This window comes from Lutra lutra, chromosome 14 (genome assembly GCF_902655055.1).
Source record: "Lutra lutra chromosome 14, mLutLut1.2, whole genome shotgun sequence".
Taxonomy (NCBI): domain Eukaryota; kingdom Metazoa; phylum Chordata; class Mammalia; order Carnivora; family Mustelidae; genus Lutra; species Lutra lutra.
Window position 1 is genome coordinate 82,812,958 of NC_062291.1, and position 26,660 is coordinate 82,839,617.

Below are 26,660 nucleotides of genomic sequence, written 5' to 3' on the forward strand. Positions count from 1 at the left end.
TGTTGTTTACTTTGGGCAGATGATCTATTTACCCACATATGTGCTGTTTTTAGTACTCTATTCCTTTGTGTAGATCCAGATTTTCATCTCCTAGGATTTTTCTTCTGCCTATGAAATTTTCTTTAACATTTTGTATAGTTCAGGGTTGCTGGTGATGAATTCTTTCAGCTTTTATGTGTCTAAAATAGCCTTTATTTTGCTTTTATTTATTTATTTAAGACTTTATTTATTTGACAGAGAGAGATCACAGGAAGGTGAGAGGCAGGCAGAGAGCCGAGGAAGCAGGCTCCCCGCTGAGCAGAGAGCCCGATGTGGGGCTTGATCCCAAGACCCTGGGATCATGACCTGAGCTGAAGACAGAGGCTTTAACCCACTGAGCCACCCAGGTGCCCCATTTTGCTTTTATATTTTTTTAAAGAGCTTGCCACTGGGTAAAGTATTCAGGTAGACCCTTTTTAACTCAGGTATGTTAAAGATGTTTCTATATTGTGTTCACTTACGTTAATTTCTGAAGAAAGGTCCACTGTTTTCTTTGTCCCTCTAGTTCCCCAAGCCGCCACCAATAGTTGCTTTCAAGATTTTTCACTGAACTTCAACAACTAGATTAAAAATCTACTTGGCATGGTTTTCTTAAGTTTATTCTGCTAGGGGTTCTTGAAGTTCTGGATCTGTAGGTTTATACTTTTTATCAAATTTGGGAAATTTTTGCTATTATTTCTTCAAAAAAATTTTGCCTATTTTTTCCACTCTAGTTCTTGAACTACCCTTACACGTAAGTTAGTCTGTTTGATATTTTCCTTCAGTTCACTGATGCTATCTTAATTCTCAAGTTTTTTTCTATGCTTCATTTTCCCATTTTTAAGAAGTTTTATTTTTATTATTTTTTTAAATCTAAGTAATCTCTACATCCAACGTGGGGCTCAAACTTACAAATCCAAGATCAAGTCACATACTCTTCCCATGGAGCCAGCCAGGTACCACCATTTTACCATTTTTTTTTTTTTTTTAAATAGCTAGGTCTTCTAATTTAGGGACATTTTTCTACCATGTACAATCTGCTATAAATTCTAATCTGTTTATTTTTCATTTCATATTGTATCTTTCACACAGGCCCAGTTAGACATTTTTTATGTCTTCTGTTCTTTCCTCATCTTGCTCCTGTTTATCTTCTTGAGCCCCTAGAGCATACTTATACTAGCTTAGTGTGTTTGTCTATGAATTCTATTACCTAGGCATTTCTAGGTTCATTCCTATTGATTGATTTCCCCCCCTCATATGTAATATTTTCTGCATCATATTGGTGATGTTTTCTTTCCTTTTTTAAAGATTTATTTATTTATTTACCTGACAGAGAGAGAGACAGAGTGTATAAGCACAAGCAGGGGTAGTAGTAGGCAGAGGGTAAGGCAGGCATAAACCGGCTCCCTGCTGAGCAGGGAGCCCAATTCGGGGCTCAATCCCAGGACCTTGGAATCATTACCTGAGCCGAAGGCAGATGCATAACTGACTGAGCCACCCAGGCACCCCAATGCTTTCTTTTCCTAAAACAGCTTATTTTTATAATAGTTTTAGATTCACAAAAAAATCAAAGATAGTTTCTATGTAACCCACAACCAGTTTCTGCTGTTAACTAAAGTCTACACTTTATTTATATTTCCTTAGTTTTTACCAAATGCCTTTCCTTTTCTTCCATGATTCTACCCAGAATACCCCATTAAATTTAGTGGTCATGGCCCCTTACAACTTTCCGTGGTGGTAGTTTTTCCATACATGTCTTGTTTTCGATGCCTTGGCAATTTTGAGAAAGGCTGGTTCAGGTGTTCTGTAGAATGTCTTTCGATGGGATTTAATGGAACTTTTCCTCCAGATTAGGTTGAGTTCATGGGTTTTGGGTAGAAGACCACAGGGATAAAAATGTCATTTTCATCACACTGATGAGGCACTGTCAATGTCGATCTGAACCACCTGGGTGGGATAGGGGTAGTGTTGGTCAGAGTTCTCCAGCTGAAGTCCCTTCCTCCCTCCTGTCCTTACGGAACTTGACGTGTGGCCCACACTGAAGGAGCGAGCAATTATGTTCTACCTCCTGGAGGGCAGATCATTCACATACATTATCGGAAGTCTTTCTGCATAGGGGATTTGTTTCTTCTTTCAGATTTGTTTATTCATTCTTTTGGAATTTGGATCTGTACCTTATAGTTTGGGGGTACATTCCAATACTAACTTCATTCTGTTCTTCAATGTTCCAGCTTGAGTCACTGGGAATTTTTCAATTGGTGCCCATGTCTCTTGAACATTGTGGACTTTTTTTTTTTTTTTTAACTATTAACTTTCTGGTACTGTAAGAGGCTGCAAACTCATCTTGTGTGCTTCCTGCCCCTTTTCTAGAATCAGCCTTTTCTCCAAGGGCTGGCTGGCTTCTTAACTGAAGAATAACATTAGAAACGAAGGTCTGGGTGCTGGGCTTGCTTGTTGCTATTTACTGGGGTATCATTGCTTTTAGGACTTCCCAGTTGACAGAGCAAAGAAATACAGGAGTGTGGACACACATGTACATACATGTGTATGTAAGTGAAGCTACACATGAGTTCATACTGATGACTCCAACTATAATTTAGCATGTGGGCCATTCTAGCCTCCTCTCCTTGCTTGTCTGTGAGGTCTCCCCCCAGTAGTGACGGGTTTGGTTCTCACCATCTGCTATTCATTTACTTAATTGTTCAGCTCCAACACACACGCACAACAATTAACAATTGTTAACCTGGACTCCTGTGGGAAACGGCATTATCAAGTGGAGTAATGTTTGTGGGTGGTTTCTTTTCCCTTGATCTGAGTCTCTACACATTTCAGTTACCTGGGGTGGCACCCTTTCCCCTCCCCGTCAATGAAGTCGTTTCATACATTTGTAACAATTAAAGATTGTTTTATGACATTGTGGGTTCCACCTTGGTGTTCTCCAACTACCTAAATGACTTAAAAAATGTGCATTAAGCTTCACTGTTTGGGCTGTAGAGTTCCAAGGTTTTTGACAAATTCATAGTATCGTGTATCCACCTTTAGAGGCTCATAAAGAAGAGTTTCACTATCCTAAAAAATCTTTTGGGTCTCACCTACTCATCCCTCCATCCCTACCCTAAAACCTCCGGCAACTACTGATTTTTTATTCTCACCACAGTTTTGCCTTTGCTACAATATCCTATAATTGGAACGGTATGGATGTATCCTTTTTGGACTGGCTTCTTTCACTTAGCAATGTAAAAGTAAGATTCTTCTCGTGGCTTGCCAGGTCATTGGTTTCATTGTTGAATAACACCCACTGTAGGGGTGTACCATAGATGACCTGTCCCTTCACCTACCGAAGGACCTATTGCTTCTAGTTGGGGACAACAATGAGTATAGCTGTCGTGTAAACATTCTCACACAAGATTTTGTGTTGATGTAAGTTTTCAAATCAACTGGGTAATTACTTGGGCTCTTGATTAATGTGTCATATGGTAAGACTACATTCAGCTTTCGAACAAAACAAAACAGCATTCAGCCAAAGAAAGATCTTGCCAAATTGTCTTCCGGAGTAGCCGGACCAACAGCAGTGATCGAGAGTTCTAGTTGCTCTGCATCTTGGCTAGCATTGGGCATTCTCGGGTGTCCAGATATCGTCTATTCTTATAGGCGCTGGGTGGCTTCATGCTGTTTTAATTTGCAGTTCCCTATTGGTGTGCCATGTTGAGCATCTTTTCATGTGCTTATTTGCCATCTGTAGGTCATTTTGGTGAGATATTGATTTAGATCTTTTGCCAATTTCTTAATTGTTTTCTTAATGTTGAATTTTAAAAGACTGTTTATGTTTTGGATACAAGTCCTTTATCTGATAGGTTTTGCAAATATTTGCAAAATGCCTTTTTTTTTTGGAAGCACCTGAGTTGGTGCCGTTGGTAGAGTGTCCAACTCTTGGGTTTGGCTCACGTCATGATCTCAGGGAGGGATCGAGCCCCGGGTCAGGTTCCTTGCTCCGTGCAGTCTGTTTGAGATTCTCTCTTACTCTCTCCCTCTGCCTCTCCCCATCCCTAAAATTTAAAAAAAAAATCTTAAAAAAAAAAAAAGCCTACCTTTTTAATTGATAAAAGCATTTATTTCATTCTTGTTCCTGAAGAGAATTTTTAGTGAGTGTGCTGTTCAGGCTGACAGCTGCTTTTTCTCTTCCCTCTGAGATATTCCTGTGTTGTCCTTCAGAATTCTTGTCTCCTCCTGACCTTACTTTGTGAGGGGACGTGTTTTCTCTCTAGTTGCTTTTGGGATCTTGCCATTGCCTTTGATATTCTGTAGTTTCATGTTTGTGTCTAGGTATCTTTTTATTTATCCCACTGGGGATATGTTTTACTTCTTGAGTTGTGAATTTGTATTTTTAATTAGTTACGGTCCATTTTCAGTGGTTAGTCTTTAAATATTGCCTTTCTACTCTCTGTAGTCTTCCTTTCTGGCAGTCAGAGGGACTGTATGTTGATATTCTATTTTCTTAACCTCTACTTTACATTTTCTAGATCTGCTTCATCCTGGGTGAGTTCCTCAGACATCTTTTTTTTTTTTTTAAAGATTTTATTTATTTATTAGACAGAGATCACAAGTAGGCAGAGAGGCAGGTAGAGAGAGAGGGGAAAGCAGGCTCCCTGCTGAACAGAGAGCCAGATGCGGGGCTCGATCTGGGATCATGACCTGAGCTGAAGGCAGAGGCTTTAATCCACTGAGCCACCCAGGCACCCCCCTCAGACATATCTTTATATTTCTGCTTATTTGCCACTTAATCCACTGCTTAGTTTTTTTTCAACAATTGTATTTGCATTTCTGGAATTTCCATATGCTTTTTTTGGTCAGATATTTCTGGGCATTCCTCATAGTTTTCTGTTATATGTTCAACTTTGTAAATCTTTTATTTCTTTAAAACTTATGTACATAACTCTTAGTTCATCTGAATCTGACCATTCCAACCTCTTCGGTTCTTGGAGGGCATTTTTAATGTGGGTTTGTTATTCAGTTATGGTGAGCTGCACGTCATCGGAAAGAGTTTGTGACTCACAGTTTGCAGGAACAGGGGGCATGCCATGCCCTGTGGAGATGAGGACACACAGGGAAGTACCAGGTCAGTCAGGAGGCAGAGGGGAGAGTAAGGACGACTATGGACAGGACTCTTCACTGCGGTTTCTGTAGGAAAGACAGGCAGAATAAGCAGGTTTAAGATTGACTACTTTGAGGGTTCCTGGGTGGCTCTGTCAGCTTATGTCATAATCCCAGGGTCCTGGCATTGAGTCCCGCATGGGACTCCCTGCTCAGAGGAGAGTCTGCTTCTCCTTCTCTTTTCTACCCCTCTCTCCTGCTTGTGCACTCTTTCTCTCTCAAATAAAGAAAGAAAGAAAGAAAGAAAGTATATTTTAAAAAGACTGGCTACCTTGAATAACTCCCGCAGGCTCTGGGGCATAGTGGCTGTCCCAGTTGGTCTAGTATCTGATAGGTACTTAGGACAGGTGGATATTGGTCTAGAGTTTAAGATCTTATAGGAGGTGAGAGGAAGTGTGTGCTTTGGATTGACTACTTTTCATATGAAAGGTGCCCTGAAAGGCAAATTCATGGCTTCTAGGAACTGGCTATAGCCCTGGGAGGGGCCGTCTCCCCAGAGTCAGTAAGGCCCTGGATGTCAAAACCTTAGAATGAAAAAGGCTTGCTTAATACCAGGGTCTATATTCCTCACTGTGTGGTAGCTTGCCTTCCTTTGTGTTTGCTAATCTTTATTTGATCTTAAACTGTGTGGTTAATAACTTGGAGGGGGAGTCTTTCCATCAAAGAGAATTTGCTTCTGCCCCAGAGGTAGTTGAGGGGTTTAAAGGAACCACTGCTGCTTTGGCTCCCTCCCTTAGAACGGGATAGTCTGACTCCACTGCTGCGTTGTTTTCCAAGTCCAATACGGCAGTGACGTGGTTGCTGTATTGCTCTGGCCTCGTCAGTTTTAGGCCCTGCTACCTGCCGATGAGGCCAGCTCTGGTCCTCCTGTGCTCTGACTCCCTGCTTCTCTGGCTCTGGTTCTCTGCCTCAGCCGATTCCTTCTTTCCTGTTTTCTGGTTGTTCTGGAACAGTAAAGCCCAAGTTTCTGTTCCCATTGGTTCCTGATGGATCTGAGCCCTGCTCACATTTTATAGTGTTTTTAAAATTGGGACAGGTGAAGAGATGGGCTGTCTCTGGATGATAATTCTGCCTTTTGTGAGACCAAAGCATTGTGGACTGGAGGGTCCTTCAAAGAGTCCGGCAGGTTTGGTTGCCTGTATCTGATCACTTCGGACCGGGCCTCCTACCTCCCAGGTCCTCACCACCATCCTGTTTCCACCTGGGTTACTACAGTGGCCTCCTGACTGGTCTCCCTCCTCCTGCCTTTACCTCACTTTGGTCTCTTTAAAATATGGTAGCCAGAGGGTTCCTGTTAAAACCTCGATCAGATTGTGTCAGTCCTATACTCAGAAAGCTTGAATGACTCTCTATCTCCTGCAGCACCAAAGTCAAAGATTTTGCAGTGAATGGATGTTTCGTGCACCCCTTTGTGCCGCCCCAGCCCGGACTTCTCTCCCCTCACCCTCTCCGAGTCTTGCTCATGATCCTCTAATATACCGGCCTCGTTGCAGTTCAGGAAACATGCCGGGCTTGCTGCTGCCTGTAAGTTGTGTTAGCTGTGCCCGCTTCTGGGAGTGCCCTTCCTCCAAATACCTCCATGACCATGTTCTCCGCTCTCCCCGTTCTCGATCCAACTCTTTGATTCCAGCTCAGGTCATGATCTCAGGGTCATGAGATCGAGCCATGCGCTGGGCTCTGCACTGAGCATGGAGCCTGCTTGAGATTCTCTCTCCTGTTCTCTTTGCCCTTTGTCCCTATTTGTGCGCTTGCTTTAAAAAAAAAAAAAAAGTCACACCCCCAGTGGAGTGAGTCTTCCTCGGCTACCCCAATCTAACACCGCAACTGACCCCACCCTCTCTAGTCCCATTCCTTGCTTGAAATTTTTCCTTAGCGTTTAGGATCACATTATATATTATATATTGTTTCTTTTAAAAACTGACTTTACTGAGATAAAGTGTACCCATTTTAAGTATATAGTGAGTGGAGTTTCGACAGATGTATTCACCTGCGTAACCATTACTTCAGTCAAGATACAGAGCATTTCTATCACCAAAAATATCCCCCTAAGCCTCTGTGCTACCTTGTAGGCACATTTCCAGGCAACCACTGCTCTGATTACTGTCACTTGGGATCTTTGCGTCTTCTAGAACTCCATGTAAGTGGAGTCACTCAATGTGAACACTTCTGTCTGGTTTCTGTGACTCAGCATAATGGTTCTGAATTTCATCTGCTGCTACATGTGTCAACAGTATAGTAACTGTTCATTGGATATTATGAATTATCTGTTCATTCCTTTTTATTGCTGAGTGATACTTCAGTGTATGGATCTATCACAATGTCTCCATTTACCCACTGACGGGCATTCAGTATGTCTTCAGGTTTTGTTGGTTTTGAACACAGTTCACTGAATGTTCATGTCCAAGTCTGTAGGCATGTTTCATTCACTTTGGATAGATACGTCGGGTGGAGCTGTTGTTACAATGTTCAGTTTCTATATTTAACTTGATTAGAAACTGCCAGTTATCCAAAGTGCACAGTTTCAGATTTCCACCAATAATGTGTGAGTTACAATTCTGCATCCTTGCCAACACTTAGATTCCTCGGCTTTTTTACTTTAGTTATTCCTGGCATTTTGTTGGTTTTACCAAATAGCCAAAGCAGTCTTGAAAAAGAAAAATAAAACTGGAAGTATCACAATTCCAGACTTCAAGTCATATTACAAAGCTGTAGTCATCAAGACAGCATGGCACTGGCCGACAAATAGATCAATAGAATGGAATAGAAAATCTAGAAATAAACCCAAATATGTGGTCAATTAATCTTCGACAAAGTAGGAAGGAATATCCAATGGGGAAAATGTCACTTCAACAAAAGGTATTGGGAAAACTTAAAAAAAGGAGTAAATGTTTTTTTTTTAATATGTTCTGGACATGTGTCTTTTGTCAGATGTATGAATCCCTAACATTTTCCCCCCGTTCTCTATATATCTTTTTTTTATTTTCATAATGGTGATTTTCAAAGATCAGAGGTTTTAAATTTTATTAAACTCAAGTTATCAGTTTTTTTTTTTCCTTTTGTGGTTAATGCTTTCCATGTCTTGTGTAAGAAATCTTTGCATTATGTGTGGTTGTAAATTTTTGTCCTAACTTTTCCTGTATTTTGTTTATTCATTTTGTTTAGTGTCTTTCCCACAACTGCTAAACATAAACTTGTCGAGGCAGAGGTTTGTGTTGAATTTATTGTGAAATCCCCAGTATTGGATTAGTGCATAGTTCATAGTAGGCTCTCAGTTAAATATTTGCTGAATAAATGCTTTCATAGTTCTTATACATGTATATATCTGTAAATAACACATTAGATTATTTTGCATACTCAGTAAAGTTATTGACTATGAGCTGAAGTAAACACAGTAGTTTCTAAGTAGCAGACACCATTACTTACCTAAGAGAGCAACAAAATGTATTCTGTGATACAAATAAACCTCAGTTTATCCATTTTCCTGTTGAAAAGGGTATTTCCAGTTTTTCATTACATCATTAATAACATGACCGTGGTCTTACCAGGTCTTCTTGCCCATGTGTGGGAGTGTATGTCTCACTTTCAACCTGTTTTCTGGGGCAAGGGGGTTGATACAAGTCTTGTTTGTCTGGATACAGGGAAACCAGTCTCTTGCATACTCTTGGTACATTGATATATGCACCATTTAAAGGGTAATTTGGCAACGTATATCAAAATGAAACCTTTACGTATTCAAAGACTCCATAATTTTACTTCTACGAATGTCTTTTTTTTTTTTTTTAGATTTTATTTATTCATTTGACAGAGATCACAAGTAGTCAGAGAGAGGGGAAGGCAGGCTCCCCGCTGAGCAGAGAGCCCGATGTGAGGCTCAATCCCAGGACCCTGAGATCATGACCTGAGCCAAGGGCAGAGGCTTAACCCACTGAGCCACCCAGGCGGCCCAATTTTAGAAATGTCTTATAAGAATACTTGCATCGCTGCATAAAGTTAAATGCACCACAGTTTTTTTTTTTATTGTACTTCTTTATTTGAGAGAGAGCAGAAATAAAAACAAGAGGGGATGCAGAGGGGGGAGGGCAGGCTCCCCACTGAGGAGGGAGCCCAATGCGGGGCTCAATCCCAGGACCCTGAGCAATGCACCACAGTTTTATTGAAGTATTAACTGTACAAGATTATCATATACAGAGAATAGTTTGTTTTCAAAATTTGAGTGAAAGCCACATATATTAACATGCAAGAAAACAGTAGCTTGATACTGGAAAATCTGCTATACTAATGCTGAAGAAATCTTTGAATCTTCATTGAATTGCTAGTGATCATCATTTTTTTTTTGCGGGGTGTGTGTGTTTAATCCAGAGAATTCTTTTTAAAAATTTCCAATATCTGAATAACCATCTTTCTTTTTGAAAACAGTAGGACATACTTTTTTTTTTTTTTTAAGACAGAACAGTATACTTTTTAGAACTCATCTGATTGGACGGTAATGACTTTGCCTTTTAATTGAGGTTATGTTTGTTTATGTGTGCCAATTTTCATTTGTAGGATTAATTTTATAGTCTCCATTTAGAAAGCAATACTTTTTTCCCATGCAACCGTAAGATTGCAGGAGTAAAAATAAAAGCTTGTGGTTTAAGGATAATTTCAAGTCAACATTTCCTCTGCATTTTCTGGAAATGTAAGGGACGAGTTGGGGAGGATGTAAGTGTGTGAAGAGGAAAGGACATGGAGGAAGGGAGCTGGGGAGGGTGGAAGGGAAGCAACCTGGCTCAGAGGATGCAGGAAATTTATTTGCTTCAAGCCGAGATCAAAGCGGTACATTTGTAACAGGTGCAGAGAGGGGAAGGCAGTCTATTTCAAACTGTTTTGTACACACTGGAGGAGAGGGACTTTTTGGAAGGCAACTATAACATAGTAGCTGTCTCTGAATTTTGTTTGTTGAACAGGTTTAGTTACTATGTACAGCAAAGTGTCCGATCATGAATCTTGGCCGCCAAGACCTGATGGGAGCCAAGAAACGGATGAATACGAAAACAACCCCATAATAGAAGCAGGGGATTTCTTATTTAGGACATTATTCTGATAAATGCAAAGAACAATGACCATTATTTATAATTAATGCCAGATTTATGATCCTGGTTTTTTCCATACTGGCTGCCAAAGTGCAATGTATTTTCCTGTGTAGACCCTTGTAACTTATTTAGAATGAGTGAGTTTGGAGAGAGTTAGGGTTAAAAAAGTTTGTATATGTTAAGTTCGGTCGTCCCTTCTGTTCATTCTTTTTATTGCAAACCATTGCAAAGGCAAATGTTGGAGAAGCAGGGGCATGGTTATAAGCTACAAAAGAACCCCATTTGGAAGAGCGCCAGCGTGTGGGAAATATGGATTGATGTGTGACAGAAAACCACGATGTTTTCATTAATCACAACTCGTAAGGACTCCAGTTTATCACGTATGTGATATCCCCTTCATTTCAAATGTTCATGTTATGCCTCTGCACTTTTACAAAGACCTGTGTTAGTACCTGTTTTTGCTAACTGATAGAAATCTGAAGAGGATTTTCACTTTAAGATTCCACTCAGCATCTCTGTTTCCAGCTGCCAGAGTTGACCTGTGTCTGTGAGCACCTGTGCTTCCTCTCCATTTATATAGTGTGCCTAGTAACCAGATATGTCCTAAGGTACCAGAAAAGCCTACGAGAGTGTCTTTTGGGTCTGTGAATGCTAACAATTTTTTTTCCATATAAATTAATGATAATTGCTTCTTTGGTTTATGCCATTTTGGCTTATAAAAAGTTTCGCAGGAACGTTCTGTTTTTGGATAGCAAGAGAGCCCTGTATGTCCATGATGAGGGTTAAATTTTTCTCTAGAGGTATTGCTATTAGTCAGACTACTCAGTTGCTATTAAAATGATCCGACTCAGTTTTTGGTTTGAATTTTGCATGGGCGCAAGTTTGCACCTTATGTTACCATCAACTTAAGTGGCATGATGAGTCATTTTTCTTGCTATAATGTCATCATGGACCTTTCTGGGCTGCACCCTTGATACACGAGATCAAAGGCCTCTCAGCACGTTGGCCTGTTTCTTGTAGAGCAATGATTAGAGTTGTGATTTTTTTTTGTGGGGGGAGATGTCTTTGTGTAGTGTTTCTATCTCCTGTAAGACTGTGGACTCAGAGCTAGAAGCGTCCATCTCATCCTACCCTCTTCTCAATACTTAGAGTGCCTACCTCACAGTAACATTCAAAAGAAGATATTGAAAAGTAAAGGTCAGAGAATAGGTAGAAGAAAGAGATTGGTTGGATAGAGAACAGAGCAGGAAAATAGCAGTTTCAAGAGAAATTTAAGACGATGACCCCTGGTATAATCACTTGAAACCACAAAATGTGCTCAAAAGCTGTAGGATTGCAAATTCTTGTCGGTACGCATCGTTCCACTATATTCATGTGACGAAGAAGGGTTCAAACAATATGGTTATTTATGTTACAGGCTGGATTGAGTTAGTTTTTATGGGGCTCTGTGGAAGGCAGCTGATAAACCTCTATGTCCAGAGACAAAGTATCATCCTATGGGATGCCAGGCGTGAACTAGAAGATGACAACACAATGATTTGTGTGTGATTTCTCACACCTGCCGGCCAGCGGCATGCCAGCGGAGCACTGACAAGCATCGATGGCTGTAGAGTAAAACATCCTGTGTTCAGACTAGTTATCTTTGATGGTTGAATGAATTGCAACCTATTTTAAGGAGTTAAAAGACAATTCCCTGAATATTTGAATAATGTCAGCTCGAATCAAGCATTTATGAAGTGGTGTTGGCTCGGTCCACACTCCTCCGGGAGCCTGGTCTCTAGCTGGATTGCATGTATCATTGGAATGTAGGGAATATTAAAGACCCGCGACTCCTAGTGGTGTCTGACTTTGAAATAGAGCCACCTTTGCATAACATTTTAAGGTGATTGTGGAGTGCGGGTTATCTGGGTACCCATTCACTTAGTGAGTAAGACAAGAATAAGGATAGAAACACACCTGGGTCTGCTGCGTCTTGTTCTGTTCTTTTGTTAAGTAGCTTAGTCATAGAGTTATCACCTGTTGCCACCCAGCTTAGGAAACCAAGCACGGCCAATGAAATTACTCTGCTCTTCTCTTCCTTTCCTTCCTTTTTCTCGATACAGTTTTGTTTTCTCAAGCTTTATGGAGATTGTGTCATTCTGTACACATCCTCTTACAACTTGCTCTTGGAATTCAGCTACTCTCTACCCCCCCCCCACCGATTTATCCATGGAGATGAATTTAGACCCAATTAATTGCAAGTGTAACCTTAGCTACCGTGCACTATTGCAGTGTACGGTTATTTATAATCGGTTCAGGCTTCTCATGCCGGTGATGGAGATGGTTTCCAGTGTTTTCCAAATGCAGAGTCGCCGCGAACATTCCTGCCACATCAGGGACCATGGCTGGGAGTGGAATGTTTGGTGGTGCAGAAGGCATTTCACCTGAACGTGGCTCGCTGGAGAGATTTCCCAGCTTATACTTCACTGGCAGTCCGGGAACACCCCAACTGTTCCTCTTCCCTGCAGCCCAGATTTTGATTTTCGTAAACTTGATTATGGTGAACTCCCCTTTGAAGTCCTTCCCTGATGATCGGTGAGGGTGCGTGTGCTTGATTGACATCCTGCTTCTGCTGTGTATTTGGCCATATTCTTTAGTGCAGTTTTCTTAATGGATGGAAGCTAAGCAGATGCACGGAACATCTTTCTGTTGCTGCTATTAAAATATCCCACCATATTCACTCTAAATATAGTTTAAACTTTAGTGACCTGCTCTGTGGCAATAATATATAAATAGCAAGTTGACTTTTCATATTTGGTTTGGAAAGACTGTCATTTTTACCCAGATTCGTTACTCGTTTCCATTGAGAAACTCAGAAGCCCCGCACCAGGTTGCACGTAGGGAGGTGCCCAGACTCTGCAGTTAGAGACCTGGGCTGCAACTCCTGCTCCCCTCTTACCAGTTTTGTAGCCTTGAACAGTCTGCTTTACCTGTCTGAGCCTGTCCTTTCCTCCCTGTTCCTCATCTGTATATGGAGGTCATCAGATCATCAAGAGGTCTAGGCATACTGTAGCTTGAGTGTCCTGTGCAGAAAATAGTCTGGGCAAGAAATAGTGTGGAAACACATCTCCTATTTTGTCTACTACCTGTTACCCATATGGAATTCCAAGCAGGGTTTCCACATAGCAAAAAGGACGAAGCGAATGTTTTCAAAAGCATTACCCCTATCTTATGTTGAAGCTCCTTATACATTTCAACTCACTTTTCAATATTTTGTTGCTTTTTCTTTGTGGGAAATTTGGGAGGGAGGGAGGGAGGGAGGGAGAGGAAAAGAGAGGCAGTCCTCCTTATATATCCTCTTTTTCCTGAGGCAGGAGACAAGCGGTGGATCCAGGACACGAGACTACGGTTCCTAATAATTACTCTGGGAGGTTGTGTCTTTCGTTTTTTGTTAGTTGAGTTTTGCTTTATGTGTGGTTTCTGTTTTCCTCTAAAAGCTTTCTAGCAAAGTAGAGAGAAGCAGGTTTAAGCAGTTTGCATTTTATATTATTTTCTCTTAGAAGATAAGGGTGGTTGGCAATAAAAATATAAGGAAATTTTCTAAGAAAATGAAAATGTTTCTATTAAAATTTTAAAAATATTTGCTCATTTTTGAGGGGAAGTGAGTTGAGGGGAAGGGCAGAGGGAGAGGGAGAGAGAGTCACAGGCAGACTCCCTACTGAGCATGGAGCCCAACAGGCTTCGAGATCCCACAACCCTGAGATCATGACCTGAGCCCAAACCAAGAGTCGGATGCTTAGCTGACTGCATCCCCCAAGCATCCCAAAGAAAATGAAAATGCTTTTTAATAGATGGTGTCCTCTCAGCCTACAGGCACTGCTAGACTTATCCCTCTGACCCTTCACACCTCACTTGAGAGCATCTCACCACCCCTCCCAGCCTCCACTGCCCCCCCACCCCAAGATGCACCTGCTGCCTCTCCTCTCCCTACCTCGTGCCTCTGGTTTGCTTTTGTTTGTTTTGCTTTTGTGCTGGGTCTCTTAGCACCCTCGCCCTCTCTGTCTGGGTCATGCTTGTGCCATTGGGACGTAGGCGGTGTCCCGCAGATAGACTGAATGAATCGATGTAAAGTAAACTTGTCCCTTGGAAGTACGCGCAGAATGTCTGCTTGACACTAACATGGTCAGTAAGTTGAGCCGGAGTGTAACTGAAGCGTCTCAGGCTACGAAGCATCCACAGTAAGTTGTTGGATATTTTTATCAGACTTGTTGTTTCTCCAGGTACATGTAAGCTCAGGGAGAGAGAGTCGAGGCTGATCGTTGATCTTTGCTGAATTTCATTTTCATTAAGTATACGTGAAAATGTGCAATCCCATTTTGGATTTTTTTTCCCATATCCAATGCTGTAATGACAATAGAACTTACCCCCAAATCAGCCATAAATCCTGCTCTAATTGTCTTTCATTTTTGTAAGTTTTTCTGTGTATGCATCTGTATATTTTATACCATTATAATCAGTGTCTATGCAAATTTGAGTTCTTCCCTTAGCATATCAAACATATTGACGTTAGTATATATTCTCCCATGTGGCCTTTTAGTGGCGAAGTATTTTTGCATATAAATGATGTACCACCGTGTATACAACAAATTCCATGTTCTTGAACATTTAGATCATTTGCAGTTTTTATGGCTATCAAGGATGCTAAGGTGATTTTCTTGGTTTTTCTGTTATCATTTATGTAAGTGCGTGTGTAGTCAAATGTAGGGAGCTCGTAGGTGGTATACACAGAGGTTAAGGGCATGGCTGTGGTGTGTTGCCTGCGTTCAAAGCTGCTGGATGCCCCCACATAGCCTGGCAAGCTAGGTGTCCTCTAACTATAGTCCATTTGTAAAATGGAGGAAATTCTAGGATTTCCTAGGGTTGTTTTAAAGATTAAGTGATATATTGTATCAGTGATATAGGAGTGCAATATATGAGATGTGATATGCAAATTGCTTACAACATGGTCTGATACAAAGTGAATGCTCATTAAAATTTAGCTATTAAATAATCCAGGTTTGGGGGAGTGGCGGGTTAGGTGGAAGGAAAGATGAAGAGTGGCCATAGTCATGATGATAATTGATGAAGCTGCATGCCGGGTGTGAAGACACTACACTATTTTTTTCTATTTTTTAAATGTTTGACTTTATTTTTTATTATTTTTTACAGTATGAAGTAAAAGTACACACAATACAAAAACCCTTTAGGTTTTATATTTATTTTTTGGTTTTGGATTATTTTCTTTGGATATGTTGCTAGGCAAAGAGTCACCAGGTGGGATGTTGTATAAATCTTGTGGAACATGGCCAAATAGCTTTAGTAAAAGGTTGTGCTCAGGACTTCCCACAATCTGTAGGTAAACCAGATTTGTCACAGCCTTAAACATGCAAGGGAATACCCTGTGCTAATTTTCATCAAATTTTATAAATAAAATGGTACTTCAGTTATTTTAACATCCCCTCCCCACCCCCATCCTGCTTCCTTTTCATTGAAGTATAGTTGGCACAAAATGTTCCATGAGTTGTAACAGCGTGACCTATGGCACGGTGATTATGCTGTGCTCACCCCGAGTGTAGCTCCCATCTGTCACTGTAAATGTGGTTGCAGGATCAGACACTGTCTTCCCTGTGCTGTGCCTTTCATTCCCATGACTTATCCGGTGCAGAACTGTAAGCCTGGATCTGGGACCACTTTGTCCCTCCCCTACCCCGCCTTCCCCACCCCTAGCAGCCACCAGTTCATTCTCTTGTCCATGGATCTGTTTTTGCTTTCTCAACACTCCGTTTTGATTAGTAGTAACTTTGAACATTTTCTTAATTGTATTTCCTGGTGGTTATAATTTTTCCTGCTTACCTACTTCTGTCCTTGGTCCTTTCCTCTATTGGGGTTTTATAGGATCCCATTCTATAAAAACACTAGGATAGTTTGGTGGCGCTAAGGCCATTTTGGCTGTCGCATCTCATTTTTAAGTTAAAGGAAAGTTTAAGTTAAAGGAAAAAGCCGTCCTCGCTCTGTGGCTACTGTGATATTTGATTGAAAATTCCTTCTTCGGTACGTATTCATGGCAAACATTGTGGGATACTTATAAAAATCCAGGGTGTAGGAAAGGTTATGATCTCCTTGTCATATTGATTTGGAATATGGTTTTGATTTATGGTTGCTATAAATAGATGGTCAAGCCATGATGAATTGCTTCGAGATGACAGTCACCACTGTTCTTTATATAATGTCCCCTCAGTGTGCTGTCATCTTCATTACAAACCATCTGCCACTTGAGGCCAGGATGCAGATGTCCCTTGTCAATGAAATTTGACCTCAGTAAATCTGCAGGTGTCTTTGGAAGGACAGGGAAAGGGCAATTCTGCTTTTGTGGTATTCTGTATTGATAGCGATGAGACTCCTATTTGCTTCTCCATCATTTTCTGCTTTCTGTGACAGTAATCACGACTAATTTCAATATGGACTGTGATCATGAGTTCTCTCCGTAGCTTTTCAAATCCCATCACGTGCCCATCATCAGGAGACCTGGTTAATTGGATGTTGGTACTAATTCCTCCTTTGAATCTCCTTTTATAGGGTTGGCACATTTCTGTTTTATTATATTATTACAATCTGAATTAAAAAATTAGGGTGCTAAGGCCTAATGTTGTACAGTGGCTTACTTATACCTGATAGCATTCGTGTTTAGACCTATACTATGTAAATGATAGTTCTTAAAAAGGTGGGTTTCTTGTGTGCTTGAGAGCCGTTCTTTTTACCATCTTTGTAACCACTGGGACTAATGGTGACAGTGTGTGGAGGCTTCTATATTTTATGTTCATACTATTTATTACTTGACAAATGGCAGGAGGGGCATGAAACTGTCCTATTTGTCAGATTTGCTTGAGAACTTTTTTTTACAAGGAACGTCTGTGGTGCACAACACAGGCATAAATCCTCACGCAATCATCTTTTTGCAGTTTGCCTTGTAGTATTTCCTTTTTCATAATTTGGAAAACCTTTTCTTTTGGTATTTATTTTATTGAGGTATAACTGACCTACAACATTAGTTTCAGGTGTACAACAGAGTGATTCAATATTAGTGTATGTGGCACTGGGGTCCCATAGGGAGTCTAGTTACCATCGGTTCCCACACTTAGTTACAAAACATTTTTCTTTGCTTCCTGTAATGAGGACTTTTTAAGATCTGCTCTTACCAACTTGCAAAGATGTAGAACGATGGTGTTTACCTATGTTTACAAGGTCCATGGTGCATTATGTTCTTCTGACTTACTTTGTAGCTGGAAGCTCATACATTTCTGCCCCTTTACTCCCCCCCCCCGCCCCCACCCCACGCTCCCCCTTCCACCCTGACCTCGCCCACCACCAACCTGGTTCCTATTGGAAAACTTTTCAGATAAGTTAGCCACGATGGAGAGAACCTACCAACTGTTTAAAGGAACCACACAAAATTGAAGGTAAGGTTTGTTTCTTCCTTTTTGTTGGTATCATGAGGAAAGTTAAGTTTTAAGCCAGAGCTTGTGACATGAGATTCTGTGATTGTCTAAATTTTGACACTGGTTATCAGACTTAAGCAAAAGCATCTTTTAAGAGATCTGATACTCACAGGAAAAAGAGTTCTAAAAGTTCTGTATAAAAAGTAGCCTCTAACACTGTATATTAACTATCCTGGAATTAAAACAACAAAGTAGCATCTTAACTTGTATCTATTAGTGTCTGTTTATGGTGTGTTGTACATTCATTTTATAAAGCTTATAAAAGGCAATTCCCCAAATAGTGGTTATGATAGAAGATAAGTACAAATATGGATACGAACATCTTTTTTTTTTTTTTAAAGATTTTATTTATTTGACAGATCACAAGTAGGCAAAGAGGCAGGCAGAGAGAGGGTGGGGGAGGGTGGGGGAAGCAGGCTCCCCGCTGAGCAGAGAGCCCAATGCTGGACTCAATTCTAATTAAGACCCTGAGATCATGACCTTAGCCAAAGGCAGAGGCTTTATTCCACTGAGCTACCCAGGTGCCCCTGGATACGAACATCTTGGTTAAATAGCAAAAAGATGAGCTTTCGAGTTTTTTAAAATACTAATTTAAGGGCGCCTGGGTGGCTCATTTGTTTAAATGTTTGCCTTCAGCTCAGGTTGTGATCTCAGGGTCCTGGCATAGAGTCCCGCAGTGGGCTCCCTGCTTAGCAGAGAGCCTGCTTCTCCCTCTTGCTCTCTGACCCTCCTCCCTGCTTGTTCGTTTTCTCTCAAAAAAAATAAAAAAATAAAAAATGTTGATTTTAGTCACCTTAAGAAAGATATGTTACTTGTCATCCAGTCACTCAGTTACTCCTAGAGTAGAGGGAGTCAGAGCTGGGATGGTAGATAAGCTCACCACCACCCCTGCCCCCCGGTTGCAATTCTAGCTTCTTCGTAAAGTGTGGGGTGACAAAATAGAAAAATGGAGGAATCTGTGCCCGTATTGGTCGTACACTCAATGTAGCCTATTTTTCCAGTATGTTGTGTACTCTCTGGCCTGGCAGATTTCTCTAGGGGTCATCTCACTAATTGTTTACTCCAGACCTTATAATAACCTTTTCTTGGCCTCTCACTGCCATCTTTCCCTCCACATTCCATGCTCGACACGAAGAGGCACCCGGCTGTCTTCCTACCCACGTTCACAGTGTCAAGGTGAACGGCAGCCAAACCTCTCTGCCTTCTTGGCCCCTACTTAGGGTTCTGTGCTCTTCTCAGACCATGTTCTTTTTTGTGGACTGAGTTCCCGAAGATAAGCGGTCTCCCTGGCCCCAGGGTCGGGAGGGACTTCCCCTCCCTTCTCCCTCCTGTATGCAACATCCCTGCACTTCAGACAATGGGGGTCTCCATTTTTCTTGTCATGCTGATTTTCAATTTCCTGGGGGTTTAAGCGGGTTTACAAGTCAAGACTCACTTAAAATGAATGGTTTGGGGAAAAAAAACAAAACCTGACTCTCAACTCTTAGAGAACACATTGACGGTTACCAGAAGGGAGGTGGCTGGGGGGCTGAGGGAAAAAGGGAAAGGGGATTGATGAGCACTGAGTAAGATAGGGAACCGCTGAACCATTATGTTGTACACCAGAAACTAACATAACACTATGTTAATTACACTGGAGTTAAAATAAAAATAAAACGAAGTGTTCAAAGAAAACTTTAGATTGGATGAAAAGATTTTTCACCCAGGTCTACCTTTTAGATCTCTGCTCCTAGGAGGCAGTATGGTTCAGGGACTTCTGAGTCAGATTGCCTGGTTTTGCCTAATACTATGGTCTGACCTTGGGCAAGTTCTTTGACCTCTCTGTGTCTCTGATACTTTATAAGGGTAGCAGGATTTTTGTCATCTCCACCTACAGTTGTAGGGAAGGTGAACTGGTAACTGACCGTACAGCATCTGTGACAGTGCTGGCACTGAGCGGGCGTCACGGGGGTTTTGTTGTCCCCCTCCCAGCCGCTGGTCTCATCCCGGCCATTGCTGTTGGCTTGCACGGAGGCTCAGTGCTGTCCCGGGCCTGTGTGCCCTTGGCATCCCGAGGTTTGGACTTGGACCTGTAACCTGTTTATACATATATTTTAGGATCCTAAAACCAATTCCTAAAATGTGTATCATAGCAGGTCATGACAAAAATACCAGAATCTTTATCAAAGAAAACACAAACTAAGTACAATGTTGTAAGGGTTAAAACACGCCTGTCAAATGACTGGAGGTTTGCCAAAGACCAAGACAACTTTGGTCTCCTCTGCTGTTTTATTTTGTTGACCACCCTAAAACAGCCCCAAACACCCAAACTTTTCCCTGATGAGAATGCTCGATCATGGCCTGACCGTAAGGGTCCCGTCCGGCATGAATAGCTTGTTTCCGCCCAAAGCTGGAGATTCGCATCATGGGAAGCTTTGTTGTTCCGTAAGGAAGACCTAGAGTGTAGCCTCGCTGGTCTGTGCACAAACCTTCAGTGTTGGGGTATGACTGCCGTGCGGAACGGGGTCTCCGCCACAGCCTGTCTGCAGCTACCATGGCTGTGCGCTCGGTAAGCCTTTGCTCACGAGTGCTAGACTGTGGTGAGGCCGTGGGCCAGGGAGATTTGGATCACTCCTTAAAAAAAAAAAAAAAATTTAGGAACAACAACAAATCGACTTTCCAAACAGCACACCTTCTCTGGCAGGCCAGATCAGGGGGAGGGGTGATAGACAGCAGGGGGACCCTGACTGTCCTGAGGCTGCTGCCAGACGTGGGCACATTGCCACGTCTGGTGGAACTGGTGCCAAGTTCAGGCATAGAGATCTGATCGTCTGGGGCTGAGCTCACAGACTGAGGTCTCTTGTTAATTTACTGTATCGATGATTAGTAAAGAGCAAGGCAAGAGAAACGCTTGCATAACGGGGAATATTTTTTAAATTTAAATTCAATTAATTAACATACAATGTGTTATTAGTTTCAGAGGTAGAGGTCAGTGACCCATCAGTCTTCTATAGAACCCAGTGCTCATTACATCTCGTGCCCTCCTTAACGCCTGTCACCCAGCATGACCGGAACATTATCTTTTTATTCCTCACATAAATTCATGGTGAGCCATTTGACTTGTCCATTTCAAAACTTGGCATTAAATCCGAGTTTCTTGCCGATCTTGATTTTGACTGAGATTCTCAATCAGGCATCTTTGGAGAGGGAGTTTTACTTGGCTTCTAATTATATGGGGGTTATCCGCAATGGTCTATTAGTCCTGCTCTTTGGATGGTTCTAGAAGGCTCTGGAAAGAAAAGAAAAAAAGGGTTGTTCAGCACGGGTGTCATAATGTCAGGGTGTGAGTCTCTAATACGTGCCAGGCAGTGTTGCTGGGATTAAAGGAGATGCTGATACCAAAAGGTAGGAGGTGCTCATGTGTTCTTTTCCACACAGATATTAATTAGTACATAGGACATTGAAATAGGTTTCTCTAAGGAAACCAACAGCCCCATGAGTCATGTTAGTCATTTTTATAGTTCTTAATATTTCAAGTATTGAAAATCATACAGCCCCATGGACCACATAAGTTTAAAATGAAGCATTTTGCCAAATAAGTCTTAAATTCTTAAAGAACTGAAACCCTACAGATACAGTGGCAAGTCTCCCTCCCCATGATCTCTCCGTCCTTTCCCCGAAGTCTTCGCCATAACTCTGTCCTGGTGGTGGGCGTTCTTCCCCATCACGTCTTCAACTTTTACTGCATGTTTGTGTATTCACAAACAATACCCAGTGTTGTGTTGTAAAAACTGAAGCAGTGCGATGTAGCAGGTCCTTTGAGCACGTGATTTTCACCCCCCTCATTGAGATTTACCTAGGTTGCACGCAGACCTAGCTCCTTTCAGCTGCTAGGTGAGGTAGCATTGTACGAAGTACTCTGGAATTCGTGACTCCGTAGGCTAGTGAGTTATCACAAAACACTTTGAATATTTTTGAGTGTTTCAGAGCATGAATTTAAACTCAGGTTTAGTCAATTCCATCATGCCATGCTTTGATAGACATTAGGAAAATAAAGTTGAGAAAAATGAGCTTGCAGGCTGTCCCCTGGTGTATCCAGAGGAAGTAAAGGAAATTGGTGGTTGTCTGTCCTCCTGGCCTGGAGCAGGCAAGATCGGGGCAGCCCCGCCTTCCTCAAGGACGGCTACACTGCAGGATGCCCTGGAGTCTGCGGGGAGTAGACTGTGGTCTGTGTGTCCGCTACCAAGACAGGGCTTCTGGGAAGTGCAAGACCCTTTTTTAGTGAATAGTGAGTCTGGTAAATCACTGATACTTCTGAGGCCCGAAAGGCCCTGTGAGATACAGAGGGTTTTTAAGACAAGTGTCAGACATCTGGGACGCCTGGGTGGCTCTGTTGGTTAAGCGTCTGACTCTTGATTTCGGCTCAGGTCATGATCCCAGGGTTCTGATATCAAGCCCCACATTGGGCTCTGTGCTGGGCGTGGAGCCTGCTTAAGATTCTTTCTCTATCTCCCTCTGCCCCTCTGCCTGCTTGTGTTCTCTCTCCCAATAAATAAAATCTTGAAAAAAAAAAAAGGGTAAGACATGGACCCAGCCCTCAAGGAACTTAAACATCTCCCAGGGGAGGCGAAGCTAATACGAAACACAACAGCCAGATGCTGACCACCCTGGTGTGCTGTGCCCCTTGTCCTCTTCCACAGCAACAGACTAACCTGTATTTTTCTCCGCATCTTTCTCTGCATCTCATTCAAGAATACCTTCTGGAAATCCTTTCAGAGCATCTAGTCTAGAACTAGTTCATTTTATTTTAATGTATACATTTTTTATTATATTACAGTTCATTTTTAAAGGACCATGTAATGTCCCATGCTAGGGACATGTCATCATTTATTTGACCATTCGCTTATCAATGGGTCATCTCTTGTTTGCCGTAACCTGCTAAAAACTGCAGCATTTCCTGTCCTTGTAGAGGCGTCCCTCTGTGCTTTGGTGCTCTGATTTCTGCAGGCATGGGATGGCTGGAGAGGAGGCTATAGGTATGTTTAATTAATACTTGCTGCCGTATTGCTTCCTAAGAAGGCTAGAATTCCCATTTCCCTGCCAGCAATGTTTGAGACTGTCCTCTCCCTACACTGTCATCTCTTCTAGTTATGCTCTCTCGTCTGGAGCGTCTGACTGAATATGAAGTTATATACGATTGTTATCAATTTTTGTGTCTGTTGGACATTGTACGGGCTATTTGTTTTTGATGTTTTGTGCACTGCTCATCTTTCGTCTGGTTGGTTATTAGCCTTTGGGTTTTTCCCTTGGTTAGTCTGCAAGAGCTGTTTATCTAGAAGAGAGATCAACCCTCTGTCATCTGCATTACAAAAAACATTTTGGAACGGTCCATAAGTGAACTATTGCATGGACGGGTTAGGATATGATCTTCTCGACGAAGTATGTCATAGCTCACTACATCAGCTGGATTTTCTGTCACTTGAGCTTTTCCGATATTCTTCAAGCAGCAGGGAGGATACTTATATCTGTGCCCGGATGTGGAAGAAAGCAGTCTCATCTCTCTATTGTAATGCACTCAGCTGATCTCGGAGTCCTTATGGAAATGGAGTCCTGAAAGTCTGTATTGTTTTTTGTTTTTTTTAGAAATCACACCATCCCCAAAGCCTCATCCACCTGTTGTGGGCAAAGTGACTCATCACAGCATCGAATTATACTGGGATCTGGAAAAGCGAGCAAAACGGCAAGGACCTCAGGAGCAGTGGTTCAGGTTCTCGATCGAAGAAGAAGACCCCAAAATGCACACTTATGGTATCATTTATACGTAGGTGCAATGTTGAATTGCTTAACATTTTGCTTTGATTTCCTGATGAGCTGGAATGGTTTCTATTGTCTCTAACAAGACTCATTCTGAAATGAAAGAAAAAAGTGAGCCAGCATCATTTGCATGCATGCTGCTTATGAATTAGAAGTTTTGGAAAATCAGCATGAGTGGTCACTCTGAAACAAAACCTCCTCTACCTTCAAGAGCTTCTTTGGCTCCTGCAGTATTCTAATGGTATATTTTAAAACTCTAAAATGTAGAGACACAATCAAGAGGATTTGAGATTGGAGGAGGCTGCTGTGTTAGGAGATGTGGGCTGGGGCCCCACTGTCTGCCCAGGATGCCTCCGGACCGCCTGGCACACTGCTGTTCTCGGTTAGCTGTTCCCAAGCAGTGCTGGTCCCCAGGGCCGGGTCTTCCTCGTTAGGTTACCCTGAGTGTGTTTCCTTCTGTTTTCACGTGGCTGTTTCCTTCATGCCATGCAAATATCAGGTTGAACATCCCTTCGGCAAAAGGCCTTCGGAGATGGCCACCCTCTCACCCAGGCATCCCCTCTGTCCTGACTTTGTCTCATGCACTCCTAACCTTCAGCTCTGCTGGAATTATCTGTCTCGTTGGCATGTTTGTTTTGTCTTCCCACTAGTATTTAAACTCTGAGAGAGGCAGGAAAGATTCCTGTTTGCATGCCCCTGACCCTAGGCTGCGTTGGCACGTTGTAGGCCATCTGAGTATTTGTCCCACGGATTAATAAATGAATATAACTGGGGTAATCAAGAAGTCATTTTTTTTTTTTCAATTCCTTTCTTCCTTCTGACTGCTTTACCACTTGTGAAATGACTATCTTAGGGATACCAAAAACAGGATACAAATATGGCTGTGTGAACTCTAATTAGTCTTGAGATAATTGTAGAATCATTTCAGGTTGTATGAAATGACAGAGATCTGGTGTACGTTTTGCCCACGTCCCCCGGGGAATAATATCACTGGGCGCTGTAGGGAGGCCTCACAGACTGGGGCTGATGCCGTCAATGCCCAGGGCATCTCCGGCATTTTGCCAGTCTTTTCTCAAGGTGGCATCGATACAAACAACAAAAAATAAAACCCCCCAAACAACAACAAAAAAAACCAAACACATTTATCTGAAATGTAGTTACCATCTGCAAATAATTCTGGCCCCATGACTCGAAAATGGTGTTTTAATGAGGTCATGCCATGGTATTCTCCATTTAGGCAATTTCCATCTGAAGTCTGAAAGCAGGAATTACGGTATTGGAAGTATGAGTATGCGGAAGGGAGGAAACATACTTTCTTTCCCGGGTCCCCTGGCGCCCACCCTGCTCTCGGGCTGCAGGTGGGGCCGCGCTCTAGGCTCCTTCCTCTTCCCTTCTCGGCCCGCAGTCCCGGGAGGAGGGGGTTGGGGGACCACCTCCCCACCCCACCCCCTCACTGGAGCGCAGCCACGCACTGGCCTCTGGCCTGGGGCGTCTGTCAGGGGTGTTGCACGTTCTGCAGAGGCATGAGTGCTGCCCTGCTGGGGGCTCCGCCCGGAGGAGGGTCTGGCATCACGGAGCTGGTAGCAAGACCTGCCAACTGCCAGCCCCAGGCTTGCCTGCCCTCCGAGAAGGGACTGCGAAGCCCGCCACTAGGTGGCAGAATGAGACTGTGTTAATCTCCACTCCGCGCTCCTTCCCCGGCCCTCGGCCCTCTCCAGGTTTCAGGACGAGCAACGTCTTCCTTTGAAAAAGTGGTTTAGAGCATCTGACCTTGGAATTAGGATTTAAGAACTTCCTTTTACTTGTCTGTTTCTGTCGCTGTTCACCGCCGGCCGATCCTGAATCGGGGATGTCCTCACAGACCCTTACCTGGTTTTGTGAGTTCTCCCTTTGCAAACGCCTCATCTGCTCCCTCCCGAGGTCGAGGCATTTATGCCCCAGGAGGATGCAGACTCCATCTTCGGATTCCTTCCCTGATGAGCTCCGGAGCGCGTTTGCTGAATAAATGGGCCTCGTCCGTCTTCTCTTGCCTTCCAGCCGTCCATTCTGTCTTGCTAATCATCCTTTTGTCAAGTTCTCTTCAGGGAGTCTCCATTTCTGGAAGCATGAAGGTCAGACTCCATCCATGATGCCCTTCACAGGTTGCCTACAACCTGCCTGCCTTGTTGTCTCTCTTATTTCTGAGCATGAATCCTCCACCAAGATCTGTTTACTGTCCTTTGAACAGGCCCTGATTTTTCCTGCGTGTATGTTCAGCTGTTTTCCCTGTCAGACCAGTGTCCCCTCATCCCACCCTTTCTTCCACAGGATAGGATTCTACCTCGACCGAGAAACTTGTTACTAACCTATTGTCTGCCCCTCTAAATTCCTATGACAACTGTGCATTTCATTCATTCGATCACGATTATCCAGTATTTTATTCATTCGGTCTGCATGTATTAATGGGTATCTACTATGTTGCAGACACTGCTGGATGCAGGGGTTGTGCACTGAACAAACCGACAAAAATTCCTCCCTCATGATGAGAAAAGCAAATAAGAGATGTAAGTGAAAATGCAGAGTAGGTAAATATAGATGGTGAGAAGACCAAGGAGAAAACATAGGAAAAGTTGGGGGTTTGGAGCAGAGGTAAATGTTTCCTTAGAAGGTCGCGTCTGGCTAAAGAAGTAGCTGAGGCCGATCTGGAGTCTGGAGAGCATCTGAAAGAAGAACATTCCAGGTAGAAGAAATAGCAAGTGAAGCCCCCTTGAGATGGGACTGGGCCAGGTATGTTCCAGGAACCCTGAGGAGTCGAGTGGGTGAGGAGAAGAGCAGCAGGGTATGAGGTCAGCGAGGCTGTCACTGGGGTCCGTGGCCGGGACAGAGCGGTGGCGGGAAAGCCAGGGGCGACTTCTAAGCTGTGGAGGGGCAGGGCCTGGTTGACACTCTTGCTCTCTGATGATCATTCTAGCTGCTGAGGTGAGAACAGGCCCAGGGAGGCGCAAGGCAGCCGTTGCTTTTACAGTGAGTGAGGTCACTGGGCAAGCTGTAGCTGAGTTTAGGATGGTTTGAAAGACAGACTTGAAGACTTTGCTGGTGGCTCAGATATGAGATGGGAGAGAAAGAGGAGCAT

The 26,660-nt window shown here is 42.7% G+C and overlaps 1 protein-coding gene across 1 annotated transcript in view; it reads left to right on the forward strand.

Moving 5' to 3' along the window:
• The window catches only part of FANK1 (fibronectin type III and ankyrin repeat domains 1), a 96,438-nt gene that overhangs the window by 49,177 nt on the left and 20,601 nt on the right, over positions 1-26,660 (forward strand). Inside the window, exon 2 of the mRNA XM_047702947.1 lies at positions 23,378-23,555. Coding sequence (XP_047558903.1) covers positions 23,378-23,555 — 178 coding nt within the window. The remainder of the gene's footprint in view (positions 1-23,377; positions 23,556-26,660) is intronic.